At 40.9% G+C, this 15,303-nt stretch overlaps 1 protein-coding gene and 1 long non-coding RNA gene across 3 annotated transcripts in view; one reads left to right on the top strand and one right to left on the bottom strand.

The window, feature by feature from the left end:
* LOC129395841 (uncharacterized) overlaps nucleotides 1–12,084 on the top strand; it is a 76,323-nt gene extending 64,239 nt beyond the window's left edge. The window contains exon 2 of the long non-coding RNA XR_010112894.1: nucleotides 9,607–12,084. This is a non-coding gene — a long non-coding RNA (uncharacterized LOC129395841). The remainder of the gene's footprint in view (nucleotides 1–9,606) is intronic.
* The window catches only part of MCPH1 (microcephalin 1), a 270,092-nt gene that overhangs the window by 25,055 nt on the left and 229,734 nt on the right, over nucleotides 1–15,303 (bottom strand). The window contains exon 14 of one of the 2 annotated variants that reach the window (XM_003805350.7): nucleotides 1,460–2,088. The exons of the other annotated variant lie outside the window; for it this stretch is intronic. Coding sequence (XP_003805398.2) covers nucleotides 2,033–2,088 — 56 coding nt within the window. The 3' untranslated portion in view covers nucleotides 1,460–2,032. Of the gene's footprint in view, nucleotides 1–1,459; nucleotides 2,089–15,303 lie in introns of those variants that run through there. 2 annotated transcript variants of the gene reach the window in all.

Raw genomic sequence — 15,303 nt, 5'->3', positions numbered from 1 at the left:
CAAGCCAGGATGCTTGTGGTTATAGAGAAACATATGTAATGTGAAGCGAGTGAACTCGGGAATGATGCATTGTATTGAAGTTCAGTTGCTGTTAGAGGATGAGTATCATAAGGGGATGATTTAGGTGTATACATTATTTTAAAACCAAGAGACAATCCTTCATTATTTCCAGTTTCTGTGGTTTTCTATAGAATGCCAATTTCTATACAATGCACTGCTACCTCCCTTCTCAAAGGTTCATTCTAGAAGTGGTTCTGTTATATTTGTTGAGGGACTTGAAATTTGAGGTAGGAACAACAGCTGAGATGAGCAACAGATAAATAACCCAGAGCGGGAACGGCACCACGATGAGGGCTCAGTGGCACCTCCGACCTCGCTGGGACTCAGCATCTCCTTTATGGTTCTCCTTGTAGAGATCCTTTGCCTCCTTGGTTATACGTGTTCCTAGGTATTTCATTCCGTGGCTATTGGAAATGGGATTGCGTTCTTGATTTGGTGCTTAGCTTGAATGTTACTGTGTTTGGAAATGCTGATTTTTGTACATGGATTTTCTATCCTGAAACTTTACTTAAGTCATTTATCGGTTCCAGGAGCCTTTTGGCAGAGTCTTTAGGGTTTTCTAGGTATAGAATCATATCGGCAGTGAAGAGAGACAGTTTGACTTCTTTTCCTATTTGGGTGCCTTTTATGGCTTATTCTTGCCTGATCACTCTGGCTAGGACTTCCTAGCATTTCATTTGTTTAGGAGGTGACAGACACATCAGTGTTTCTTATTTATTTATTTATTTATTTATTTATTTATTTATTTATTTATGTGAGATGGAGAGTTACTCTGTTGCCCAGGCTGGTGTGCAGTGGAGCAATCTTGATTCACTGCAACCTTGGCTCACTGCAACCTCCGCCTCTTGGGTTCAAGCGATTCTTCTGCCTCAGCCTCCTGAGGAGCTGGGACCACAGGTGTGTGCCACCACACCCAGCTGATTTTTGTATTTTTAGTAGAGATGGGTTTTGCTGCGTTGGCCAGGCTGGTCTCGAACTCCTGACCTCAAGTGATCTGTCCACCTCAGCCTCCCAAAGGGCTGGGATGACAGGTGTGAGCCACCGTGCTCAGCCACAAATCGGTGTTTCTATGAATCAGCCCCAACTGCCAATTTCATCTCGAGGACGGCAAGCAAAAAGCGGCCAATGGACATTGTGATCACTTGCTGGTGATGCTTTGCTCACCATAAAGCAGGCTTGCAGAAGTAAGACACTCAGATGTCACCAATTATCCTGTATAACACCCCCCATACCTATCTCCTTTCATTACTTTAAGAGAGGAATCTCCGCTAAATAAAAGTCACCTTAATAGCTGACAAATGTCTTTCCTACCTAATAGATAATGTATTAATAAAGATCGAGTCTAAGCCAAGAAACTTGCAGAGTTCTCTAGTTGTTCTCAGTAATAAAACAATGTCAATGAATTTCCATTCTTTATTTGGCAGTACTGTGCTCTAATGACAAAGGTTCTGTGACCTTTCAATTATGATCATTACTAAGATACAAAGACTGGAAATCTATAGAAGAGGCCCGACAGATCACCTGAGGTCAGGCGTTTGAGACCAGCCTGGCCAACATGGCGAAACCCTGTCTCTACTAAAACTACAAAAATTAGCCAGGCATGGTGGCACACACCTGTAATCCCAGCTACTCAGGAGGCTGAGGCAGGAGAACCGCTTGAACCTGGGAGGTGGAGGTTGCAGCGAGCCGAGATTGTGCCATTGCACTCCAGCCTGGGAAACAGAGCAAGCCTCCGTCTCAAAAAATAAAAAATAAAATAAAAATAAAAAGGCCCGAAGCGTCTCTGAAACACACATTCAGTCATCAGAAAGTCACCTATGAGTTCTTAAGAACCACAACACATGGCAAACATGATATCAGAAGCCATCTTGTATACGCCAGTTCCTTCTCTTCACAGTTTTGTTTCTCATTTGAACATCCAAAGACAGTTTTGCGAGCTGTGTGATGTCACCACAGGTCAGTGAGGTCACTGTCATTGTGACAATAGATAGTTTTCAGAGGCACAGACCTTGTGCTGGGTGATGGAATCTAGAGAGAGAGCGAAAAGCAGTTTAGCATTCATAATAGCCAGCCACACAGGAAAGTGATAACCTGTTTGTATATACATGAAACTATATTTAAAAAGAAATAGCCAAGAGCTGTGTTGTCCATAGGCCCCCCCACGTCCATAGAGCACACATAGCTTTTTCAATTAGCGTGAAACAAAATTCAATACAATGAAACATTCAGTTCTCAGTCGCATGGGCCAGTTCAAGTGCTTGGTAGCCACATGTCCCATTACATGCAGGGCACGCTCCCATTGTGTCAGGACACTCAGTGGGCAGGGGGGGAAGCTTGCCAGTCTGACATAGGAGCCAAGAATTTCTAATCTTAGCTCACCACTTCCAATACTCTTGGCATAAGGCAGAGTATAAGTAAATACATATATGAGTTTTAATTATGACACCAGTGGTGAGAGGTAGGCTATCCTATCTACCCAGCATAGGTATTTTTTTATGGAATTCCAAGTGAATAAGCAAACTTTCTAAAACTCTGTTCTTCATAGCTCAAACTAAAGAAGCTCTAAAGTCCCATCCGTTTGAAACTCGACTATTTTATGAAAATCACAAGTTGCGCCTGGCCCAGGATAGCGCTGCAGGTGCCGCTGAAGGGTCAGCACAGGTGATCCTGGCAGCTGGCGGAAACAACCCCTCCCTCTTTCCTCAATCCTGGCAAGCGCACTGCATTCTATTCCTACTGTTAGAAAAAAAAGGAATGAAATCCACTGTCAGCACCGATTGGATGATAAGGTAGATTAAATCAATTGCAATTAAAGAATCACAATGATTGTGTGAATATATAATTATAATTACAGAGTTATATTTGAAGGAACTTAAGAAGTCACACAGATGAGTGATAGAAGGTGGAAAGCTATCCTGGTGGTATGGTACAAAAAAGAAAAAAATGGGTTTAATCTATAAATATTTTTAGAAATGGAAGAAAAAAATGACTTATCTTAGTTATAGCTCAAGATAGTGTCCCAGAATTTAACTGTTGTCTTCTCAATACAAATGTGCTTCTACCCAGGAGGCCTGGGCCAGTGAGGGACCCTCAGATGAATTTCAGAAGGGAGGAACACTAACATTTGTGATAGCTTATATATATAAGAAATGATACAGTTAAAAACATTGTATATAATTATAACAATTATTATTAGTACTAGGCATACTACTTAATTCTCTCCACAACAGTGAAGCAGGTATTATTATGATTTACATATTTTTTCTTTTTTTGAGATAGGGTCTTGCTCAGTCACGCAGGTTAGAGTGCATTGGTGCAAACATGACTCACTGCAGCCTCAGTCTCCTGGACTCAGGTGATCCTCCAGACTCAGCTTCCCAGGTAGCCGGGACTACAGGTATGCACCACCACACCCAGTTAATGTTTTGATTTTTTGTAGAGCCAATGTCTCACTTTGTTGCCCAGGCTGATCTCGAACTCCTGGGCTCAAGCAATCCTCCTGTGCCTCAGTCTTCCAAAATGCTGGGATTATAGACATAACCCACCACACCTGGCTTGACTTTTCTTATGCAAACTTTTGCCATGTATAAGTTTCAATTTCTTATGTATTCAAATTATATCAACACTTTGTCTTATTGCATCTGGCTTTTGAGTCATAGGTAGGTGGAAGCCTTTTCCGATACTCAGGTTTTAAAGTCATTCAGCCACATTTGTATTTTCTTCCAGGTTGTAAAAACTCTATGGATTCAATTTTTACACTTAGTTTTCTGACTAGGTGTCAGTTTTGAAAAATCATTAAAAAATGCAGAAAAAATGATGCTCTTTCCAAATTCATTTAGAAATTCAATGTAATCCAAAAATTTCAAACTTTTCAAAAAGAAAAGGACATGTTTGTTCTAAAGTTTATAGGAAAGAAAAAAATGCATAGGAAGATGATTTTTAAAAAGAGAAATAATGAGAAAAAATTTGACATACCAGATATCAAAACAGTCTGTACAATTATAGCAGTAACATAGAGGTCAGCACAGAATAGACAAACAGATCAATGGACAAGAATAACCAGAAACACACCCATACCATGTGGGAATGTAAGAGATGACTCACAGGGGGCAATATAAGTCAGTGTCAATAAATTAGTTATTAAAAACAACATGGTCCCCTCTCATTATACAGTAAGTGAAATGCACATGCATTAAAGGTCTAAATATTTTTTAAAACTATAAATAGGAGAATATGAGATTATTTTTAAAGCTCAGAGGGTGAGGAAGGCCTTTCTAAGCAAAACCACAAGGGTAGGTGCCATGGAGGAAAAGAGGTGTTTAATTTTATAAAAAATAATAGTTAAAAATTAAAAACTTGGTAATACTTAAGACACCATAAGCACAGCTAAAGAGACAGAATTTTATAACACTTACAACAAAAGTTTAATGTCCATATTATGTAAGCATTGCTGTAAAACCGTGTGAAAAATATAAATAACCCAATTTCAAAACAGGTAAGGGATCAGGACAGGCAATTCACGAATGATAAATCTCCTATCTAAGATATTCAGACTCATTCATAATTTAGTAATCAGGCAATTACAAATTAATGAGATCTATTTTTTTAACTAATCGGATCACCCAATATTGAAAATACGGGTTATGTCCAGTACTGGACATGGGAATTTATAGGACATAGGAAATAGGACTTTATATACCGTTAGTAATAGTGTAAATTGCTGCAGCCTTGTGTATCAGAATTTAAGTACACATATCCTAGGGCACAGTAATTTCACTGCTTGGAATCTATTTTACAGAAATCTTCATGAGCCTGGGCTTGGACTATAATAATTCCAGCTCAAGAAAATCTCTTAAAATTGAATTCAGATTGTTCAGTTAGAAAACACACACACACACACATGCACACACACACACACACACACACGAGTTTAAAGTAGCAGAAGCCAGCCGTATTGCACGGTTCATGCCTGTAGTCCCACCTACTTGGGAGGCTAAGGTGGGAGGACTGCTTGAGCCCAGGAGTTTGAGGCCAGCCTGGGCAACATAGTGACATCCTGTTTCTAAAATAAATAAGTAAATACAATAGCAGAACAATGAAAATAACAGAAAGCACATAAATTAATTACAGTACCTCCCAATGGTTAAAAAGAATGAAGTAGCTGTATACGTGTTAAGCTGGAAGGATCTTCTAGACATAGGGTTAAATAAAAGCTCCTGAAAAAGCATGTCATTCTCCAATATATATAAAAACAAATCCCTAAACAATATCTATGTTTATATACATTTATTTCTATGTAAATATGTTTTGTTTTTTTTTTTAAAGAGACAGGATCTTGATCCATTGCCCAGACTGGAGTGCAGTGGTATGATCATGGCTTACTGCAGGCTGGAATTCCTGTCGTGGAGTGATCCTCCCTCCTTGGCCTCCTGAGTAGCTAGGACTACAGGCATGTGCCATGACACCAGGCTACTTTTAAAATTTTTTTTGTAGGGACACGGTCTTTCTATGTTGCCAAGGCTGGTCTCAAACTCCCGGCATCAAGCAATCCACTCACCTTGGCTTCCCAAAGTGTTAGATTATACATGCGAGTCACTGGACCTGACCATAATATGTTTACATTCATAAATATGTTTTTAAAAGAAATCTAGAAGATACACTTCTATCTTTATTGTAGTTAAGGAAGGGTTGTAAGACTGGGGGACCCTGTGTACTTCTCTCCTGTTTGAGTTCTTTGTGAAATCAAATATCACTCCATCCACCCATCTACCCATCTACCCATGCACCCGTCTACCCATCCATCCACCCATCCACCCTTCCACGCATGTATCCTTCCATCCACGTATTTATCGTGGTGGGGATAAAGGCTGCCAGAAGTATCGATCTTTAGACAGAGACAAGATAGAACAGAAGCCTACATGTAACCTCACAACAAAGTCTGTACCTTACACCTCTCATGGCCTGCTCTAGGACGTGCTGCCTGAGGAATTACACTGGACTTCTGAGCAGTGGCGTTGAGGTGCGCACGGGGCTGTGACTGAGTGTGTGGGCAGTACTCTGGGAGGTGTGAAGCGCATCTGACCACTGAACAAGGGCCGACAGCTCCAGGGTCATGTCCAGGGAGCCCCTCACAGCCCCACATTCCTAACTGTGAACACACACAGGAGAAATGATTTCTATCCAAGTTCATTTGGCATCTGAACATAGCCACATCCCCAAATTCCAATGTCACTTCATAGGAATAATCCTCAAATATCCCATAAAATGTGGCCATAGGACAGATGTTAGAGTAATGCCAGTCCTGGCCGGTGGAGACAGAGATGAATAGGAAGCTGAACTGCCCTTGAGCAGCTCCGTGAAATTTAAATTTAAAAAAAAAAATTTTTTTTTTTTTAAATGTATGCAACAGTATTTAGCAGGTCTTGGCAGGCATTTACGCACAAGCTAAAGTTTACTAGCCACGCCTCTGTGTGGTCTTATGGTTAGGATACAGAATCAACATGCTACCAAAATTAATTTTTTATAGTACGGTGGGCAAGTCACTTTATTTAACTAAAACTGCGATTGCCAGCATCCAAGTGTGGTTAATGGTACAATGTACAGAAGTTCAAGAGCACATGGGACCCATGTGAGCTTCATCTTTGCTTATCAAAATAAGTAAGCATGTTAGGGCTAGGAGATCTAGCCAGATCTCCACTCTGGTAAGGAATTGCCCAGCTCCCTCACTGTGGGACGGTGGTCACCCAGCCTCTGCGGCTTCATGGCTTAAGGCAGCCCTTAGCAGTAGAGCCCAGCAGGTTACAAATATTCCTAGAGTTGTTTCTCATAAAGAGCCCAGAGCTGCCTGCTGTGTGATTTTCATCTGCTCATATCACATCTGTCCTCTTTCACACAGCAGTCCTCTAGGCACTGCTTCTGCAGACTGAATAAACCACTGCTCCTTCCGTGCTTCTCCTGGGTCCTGGCTTCTAGATGCCTCATTCTGGAAGCTCAGAACACAAGACTAGGTGCCACCTTCGAGTCTTCTTTCTCTAATATGCCACATCCAATCTATCAGCGAGTGCAACTGGCTCTGAAATGTATATTTAAAATATGACAACTTCACAACACCTCCATCGATACGTCCCTGGTCCTAACCCCCATCACTAATCACCTGAACCACTGCAAAGGTCCAAGATTGCTTTCTCTGCTTCCATTAAAAAACATGTGTCAGCACTTTGAGAGGCCGAGTTAGGAGGATCCCTTGAGCCCAGGAGTTCAAAACCAGCCTGGGCAACATTGGGAGACTCTGTATCCATTAAAACAAAAACAAACACAAATGGAGTAAACAAACATATACCGCAGCTTATTCCTCCCACTTAAAATCCTTCTGTGACTTCCATTTATCCTTAGAACAGAACCCAAACTTCTTGCTGTTGTCTGTTAAGGTGTCAATGGTCTGGAATGGTCCTGTCTGAAGCTGCCTGCTTCTCCAGCTTCATTTCCTATTGCTTTGTCTTCTCTCCCTTCATTTCAGCCATGCTAAACTTACCACTTCTCCTGACCTCTCGGCCCTTACCATTCCTGGAAGGGCCAGTCCAATAGACCTACAAGAGTCCATCCCTCTCTTCATCATCTGGGCCTCACCTCAAATGCCACTCATCTGCAAGGGGCCTACCTCACTCCTCCTCTCTATACTCACCCTGTTTTCTTCATTGCATTTACCACCATAAGGATTTTTAAAGAAACTGTTTGTTGCCTGTCTTCTCTCTTAAATGTTAAGTCCCACAAGGGCAAAGTCTGTATATTCCTGTCAGTTGCTATACCTGCAGTGCCTAGAATATGCTCGGCATTTGACAAGTGTGTAGGAAATATCTACTGGGTAAATGAATGAATGACCTGATACCATGTGGTTGTTTGAAGAAAGTAGCCCAGTCTAATAATACAGCAGTCCTCAACATATTCTTTCTGCTCTGATATTTGACTGGAGATATTCACATCGCTGATACTTCTCTAGGACATCCTAAGAATGTGTCACAGACAAGAAAGTCTGCCGTTTATGTGTGACTCCTACCACACCAACTTCTGTTTCCCATCCCGGAAATGTGTAAAAGGATATTACAGGTGGTGTGTCCCTTATCCAAAATGCTGGAGACCAGAAATGTTTTGAATTCCAGATTTTTTTGGGGGGGTGGTGGGTGGCATTTTTGGAATGGACAATGAGAGATCTTGAAGATAGGACCAGAGTCTAAAACCAAAATTCATTTATGTTTCATCTGCATCTTATACACATAGCCTAGAGGTAATTTTATACATTATTTTAAATAGTTCTGTGCATAGACTGGTGTGATTGCCAGGTGTGACAGCATGACTGTAGTCCCAGCTACAACGGAGGCTGAGGTGGGAAGATCGCTTGAGGCCAGGAGTTAAAGGCTGCAATGAGCTATGATCGCAGCACTGTACACCAGCTTGGGCAACAGAGCCAAACTCTGTTTCAAAAAATAAACAAACTTTGTGCATGAAACAAAGTCTGTGTACATGGAACCATCAGAAAGCAGAGGTGTCACTATCTCAGCCCTCACCCCCATGTGGACAATCAGTGGTTGTGTGGCATCACCCTCATTCCTGACTGTGATTTTTTTTTTTTTTTTTTGAGACAGTCTCTCTGTCACCCAGGCTGGAGTGCAGTGGTGAAATCTTGGCTCACTGCAACCTCTACCTCCCAGGCTCAAGCGATTCCCCTGCCTCAGCCTCCCAAGTAGCTGGGACTACATGCATGTGCCATCACGCCCGGCTAATTTTTGTAATTTTTAGTAGAGATGGGGTTTTGCCATGTTGGCCAGGCTGGTGTTGAACTCCTGGCCTCAAGCGATCTGCCCGCCTTGGCCTCCCAAAGTGCTGGGATTACAGGCGTGAGCCACCGTGCCTGCCCCTGACTCTGAATTTATATGCTACCACCAAGCAGTCATTTCCTTACACTTATTCACACATAAGTACTTCACAGTAAAAAATAAGACATGCCATTAACACAGTGAAGACTCACGTGCTCAGGGGAGCTAAGCAGCCAGTGGCATCAGCAGAGACCGCAATCAGCTGCTGAACAACAGCAGCAACAACAAACAACAGCAGGCCTCTGCTCTCCCAACCATGCTGTGCTTTGATTCAAAGCTTACGGGACACGGCATTTTACATTTTAGGTGAGAAGGAACATAAGAAACAGTTACAGGCCAGGAAGTGGGTCCTCTGGGGACGAGGAGGCATTCTGCTGGGGGGCTTTTTAATGGTATCTGCCCCACTAACAATGGTCTTAGAACCGACAGCTGCTTTCTGTAGGTTCAGTGTACACAAACTTTGTTTCATGTACAAAATATGTACTTAGTTTTTTGGGTTTTTTGAGACAGGGCCTCGCTGTTTCCCAGGCTGGTGTGCAGTGGCATGATCACGGCTCACTGCAGCCTCTAACTCCTGGGCTCAGGCAAGACTCTTACCTCAGCCTCCCACGCACCTGGGACTATAGTCACGTGTCACCATGCCCGGCTAATTTTTTTTCTTTCTTTTTTGTCTTAGGTTTCTTTTTTTGATTTTATAAGCTGACATGATTGCTTGTTCTGTTGTGAATGCACGCTGCTCTAGGCCTCAGTTAACCCATCACACATGTGCTCCACGCTGTCCACGGGAGCTTTTTCTGCAGCGTTAACGTCATCTTCATGGTCGGTATCATCACGATCACCTTGATTCAGAACCATTCTGGCTATTTCCCCATCAGTCAATGAAATGAACAACCGGAGCCTCATTATTAATGTTAAAAATGACATTAATGTGTACTTCTTCCCACTGACTGATGAACTCTGAAGGTATATTTTTTCCATAGGTAAGGAGGTCAGACATCCTTTTCTTCTCACTTGACAAGCTGAATTCTTCTAAATCACCATCTGGTTCATCATCATCACTGAACACAGTCGTAGGCCAGAGGTCATGCCAGGCACGCACATCTGTGTCTTTAGTCACTGTGTTGCAAGCGTTGGCAACAGCATATATGGCATCCTTCATGCTCAGCTCCTGAAAATCTTCTACACCTACACCTCCGTTCACTGCTGCGAGCGTGCAATTCAAGACAGTGTTTTCATATTTACTTTCCATTGATCTAAAGATACCCTGGTTACAGGCTCAACTAATGAAGTCACATTTGGGGGAAAGTACACAGCATCAATATTATCTTTGATGAGAATTTCAGCTGGAGGATGAGCAGAACAGTAGTCAAGGCATAAGAAAATCTTGCTGTCATCATCCGGTCCAACTTTTCTGCAGCGAGCACAAGAGGCCTGTACGAAGTGTTTGTAAAACCGATCAGAAAAGATGTCCCTGGTGATCTACGCCTTTTTGTTACCATAATAATGGACTGGTAAGAAATTTACTCTTTGAAAACAGCACGGACAAAAGCTTTTGCCCATGAGAGCAAGTTTACACTTATGCGTGCCTGCTGCATTTGCACAGCACTGCACAGTCATTCTGTCCTTGGCATCCTTAATTCCTGTAGGGGCTGTCCCATCAGCTGTAGTCAGCATCCTTCTGGGGCAGTAGCACCCAAATGGTCATGTCTCGTCAGTAATACAGACTCGTTCTGGCATCAGATTTTCATTAGCAATAATCTTGGCAAACTCGTCAATGAGTTTCGACGCTGCCTTGTGATCTGCAGATGCTTTAAAACTTGAATTCCATGTCATTTCTTAAATTTCTGCAACCAGCCTGTTGAATATTCACAGTTCCCTTCAATTTTCAGTTCATCAGGATAGATCTTCGCTTGTTTCATGATCAGCATACCACTGAGTGGCATGGGTTCAGTGTGATGCCTTCAGATCTAGTTTTTCAATACACGATTGACATCTTCATTTTTAGCTTTATGTAGAGTTTTTCTTTTTTTCATTAACTTCTGCTCATCACATTCAGCATGGAACTTCACAAGCGTATCCTTCTGTTTCTTCAGGTCATATATGGTGGTCATCCCAACACCATACTCTTCTGTAAGACGTTTCACACTTATACTGCTGTTCAGTTCCTCCAACAAGTTGACTGTTTGTGCTATTGATAAACATAAATTATTCCTCTTTTTCTGATCACTGTTACACATAGGGGGATCTGCAGGCCTTTTTGCCATTTTCAGTAATATTTTTACAAGACACTGCAGAGAATAAGCAAAAAACCACAGTGAGTAATGCATGGAGTTCTCGGCCCCACGTGAGGTATCGTGGGGAATCTGTGGTGGGTGCGTCCAGCCTGCACACGTGCCATTTTATTACGCATTGTGGGCGTGCTTGTGTGGGGGAATTTGGGTGTGCATGGAAAAGTTATACTATAGTTGAAGGGGGCTGGGTGGGTGTTTTTTTTCCCTTGGGGATGCTAAATCAACTGTGTTGTGCACCTGTGCTTTGACTATGCCCTGTCACATGAGGTCAGGTGTGGAATTTTCCACTTGTGTTGACAGGTTGGCACTCAAAAAGTTTAAGATATCGGAGCATTTCAGATTAAAATTAGCAATGTTCAACCTGTATTACATGGCTAGCCTTGAATCCACTATTATTTACTATGTTTTCTGTTACATTTTATAATTGTTTATCATTGGGTATACAAATGCTAAAGATTTCAGTGAGTGGATCTTACAAAGAGGAATTTTGCTGAATGAGTTGTAACAGTTTATTGACTCTCTTTGATGTTTCTATGTAGACAACTGTATCACATGCAAACAAAATGTGTCCCTTCCTGTATAATTCTTGTAATTTTTTTTCTTATTTTATTCCCTTGACTAGGAATCATAGAACACTGTTGAAGAGTAAGAGTAATAGCATTCATGTGTGTCTTGTACCTGATTTAAGCCTTAAACTAAGGTTTTCACCATTCAATATTTGTTGTACGTTTTTTATAGATAACCTCCATAGTTAAGAAAATTATCTATTCCTGGTTTCTGAAGAGTTTTTTTTTTTTTTTTTTTTTTTAAATCATTACTGGGCATTGAATCTTCCCTACTGCTTTTTAACACTACTAAGAAAATTAATGGATTAGAAAAAAGAAGACTTAATGCCATTCATTTATCCTTTCATCTTAGGTTAAACCACACTTGGTTATGTGTGTGTGTGTTTTAAAAACACAATACCAAATTTGACTTGATGAAATATCTTATTTTGGAGATTTTTTTTTTTCTTCTTCTTAGAGTCTCACTCTGTTGCCTAGGCTGGAGTGCAATGGTGCACTCTTGGCTCACTGCAACCTCTTTCTCCCAGGTTTAAGTGATTCTCCTGCCTCAGCCTCCCGAGTAGCTGGGACTACAGGCACGTGCCACCATGCCCGGCTAATTTTTTGTATTTTTAGTAGAGATGGGGTTTCACTGTGTTAGCCAGGATGGTCTCGATCTCCTGACCTTGTGATCCGCCCCCCTCGGCCTTCCAAAGTGTTGGGATTACAGGCATGAGTCACTGCGCTCAGCCTCAGATTTTTATGTACTTGTTTACAAATGAGTTTTTTAAACCAGTATTAGGTCAAGATCAATGTAGCCTTGTAAAATGAGGTGAATAGATTACTTTTGTTTTCCTGTAAAACTTTATAATGTTTGGTAGAACTTACTACTAAAACTATCTGTGGAGGGTGCCTTTAAAAGTTTGATAGACATAGCATAAAATTTACCATATTAGCTATTTTTAAGTGTCCACTTCAGTGGCATGAAGTACATTCGCAGTGCTGTGCAGCCATCATTACTATTAATTTCTAGAATGTTCTCATTATCCAAAACTGAGTCTCTGTAGCCATTAAACAATAATTCTCCACTCCCCTCCTGCCCACTCCACCCTTGGTAATTCAACTATACTTTGTCTCTGTGACTTTGTCTATTCTAAGTTCCTCTTATAAGTGTAGTCATATGATATTTGTCCTTTGGTTTCTGGCTTATTTCACTTAACATGATGTTTTCAAAGTTCATCCACAGTGTTACATGTATCAGAATCTCCTTCCTTTTTAAGGGTGAATAATATTCCACTGTATGTATAGACCACATTTTGTTTATTATGCATCCACTGATGAACACTTGGGCTTCTGCCTTTTGGCTATTGTGAATAATGCTGCTATAAATGTGGATGTACAATTATTCTTTTGAGATCCTGCTTTCAATTTTTTTGGTATATACCCAGAAGGGGAATTGTTGGATCATAAAGTAATTCTACTTTTCATTTTTTGATGAACTGCCACACTGTTTTTTATTGTGGCTACAATATCTTACATTCCCAACATTACCTGAGGCAGACACAAGGTTCCAATTTTCCACATCCTTACTAACACTTGTTATTTTCTGTTTTTTTTTTTTTTTTAATAGTAGCAATCATAATGGGTGTGAGGTGCTGAGGTGCTATCTCATTGTGGTTTTGATTTGCATCTTCCTAATGATTAGTAATGTTAAGCATCTTTTCATTTGCCTATTGGACATTTATATCATCTTTTTTGAAGAAATGTTTATTCAAGTTCTTTGCTCAGTTTGAAACTGGGGTTTTTTGTTGTTGTTGAGTTGCAGGAGTTCTTTATATATTGTGAAGATTAACCTGTTATTTGCAAATATTTTCTCCTATTCCATAGATTGCTTTTCACTCTATTGACTGTATCCTTTGATGCACTGAAGTCTTTAATTTGTATATAGTGCAGTTTATCTGTTTTTACCTTAATTGCCTCTCTGTGGCTTTCATGAGCTGTGCCCACCTCTTTTTCTTGCCCACCTTGCATGTTATGTGAGATGGAGATGAGGATCAATCCTTCAGGTATGAACCAGCCAGACTAGAACAAATCATGTCTGGTCTGCTCCCTGCAGCTTGAGGAAGGGAACTGGGAACTGGGTTGCCACCATATGCCACAAAACTTTCCTGCGGACTTGAAGATGGCTTTCCTCTATCAGGCATTTGCCTGGTTGCCGTATGCATTTGGTGGTTGTTTAGAGCACCTGCAACATCTCTGCAGACAGCTTCTGCCTGGTTTTAGTGGTTTCTGTGTTGGATGAGAGCTTAGAGTTTCCTCTTCTGTCATTTTGCTACCATTCCCATGTACAGGTGCCTTTTTAGTGGCTGGTGAAAGGAATACTTTTGATTGCCTATTTGACTTTTTAAAATTGTTACTTTTTAAATTTTTCTTTTTTTGTTGATATATAATTGGTTTTTTTTTGTTGTTTTTTTTTTTTTTTTTTTTTTTTTTTTTTTTTTTTTTTTTTTTTTTGGGGACAGAGTTTTGCTCTAGTTGCCCAGGCTGGAGTGCAATGGCACAGTCTCGGCTCACTGCAACCTCCACCTCCCAGGTTCAAGCGATTCTCCTGCCTCAGCCTCCCAAGTAGCTGGGATCACAGGCATGTGCCATCATGCCTGGCTCATTTTGTATTTTTAGTAAAGACAGGGTTTCACCGTGTTGGTCAGGCTGGTCTCTAGTTCCTGACCTCAAGTTATCTGTCCACTTGAGCCTCCCAAAGTGTTGGGATTACAGGCGTGAGCCACTGTGCCCAGTTGATGTACATATTTTACCTATTTAATTTTTTTTAACGCTTGAGCTTGTTTAGATTTTCTATTTCTTGAATCAATTTTGGTAACATTTTTCTAAAAATCATCCATCTTACCTGTTTTCAAATTTATTGGTATTAAATTGTTCATCATGCTCTCTTATGATTTTAAAATATCCTTACGATAGCTGCAGTGACAGCTCCAATTTCATTCTTAGTATTTCTCCTGGAACCCTATCTCTTCCTTTCTTTTTCAACATTGTCAGGATTTTTAATATTTATAAGTTTTTCCCAGCCAAAAAACTGTTTTTTGCTATTGCTGAGCCTCTTATTTGCCTTGTTGCCATTTTGCTAACATTTGGTATTGTCTCTTTTATTTCTTTCCTCCTATGTTCTTCAGGATTACTTTACTGCCATCCATTTGTTTTCAAGCACCAACATTTAAGAAAAATTGATTAAAAAATAAAATGAGATCATTTCATCCAACTACTTTTTTCTCTTGCTCCAAACTGGGTAAGTTTGTGGAACACCAGGTTCTGTGGTGTACAGTCTGAGACCACAACAGTCAGTGGCTGTGTAAATAAAAAAGAGTTTTCCACTTGCTGGGCCCAGCCTAAGATCCTGCTTCTTACCAAGGAAGATTCTAAACTGAAAATCAGGGGCCGGGACTGGGGTTCTGGGTCTTTCAGAAATTCACTGCATGACTCTGGCCTAGAAACTCAGAGGCCCTCAGTTTCCTGCTGTCTAAA

This window comes from Pan paniscus, chromosome 7, assembly GCF_029289425.2.
Source record: "Pan paniscus chromosome 7, NHGRI_mPanPan1-v2.0_pri, whole genome shotgun sequence".
Classification (NCBI taxonomy): Eukaryota; Metazoa; Chordata; class Mammalia; order Primates; family Hominidae; genus Pan; species Pan paniscus.
The sequence above is the reverse complement of the archived record's forward strand: the minus strand, read 5'-3'. Positions and strand labels throughout refer to the sequence as shown.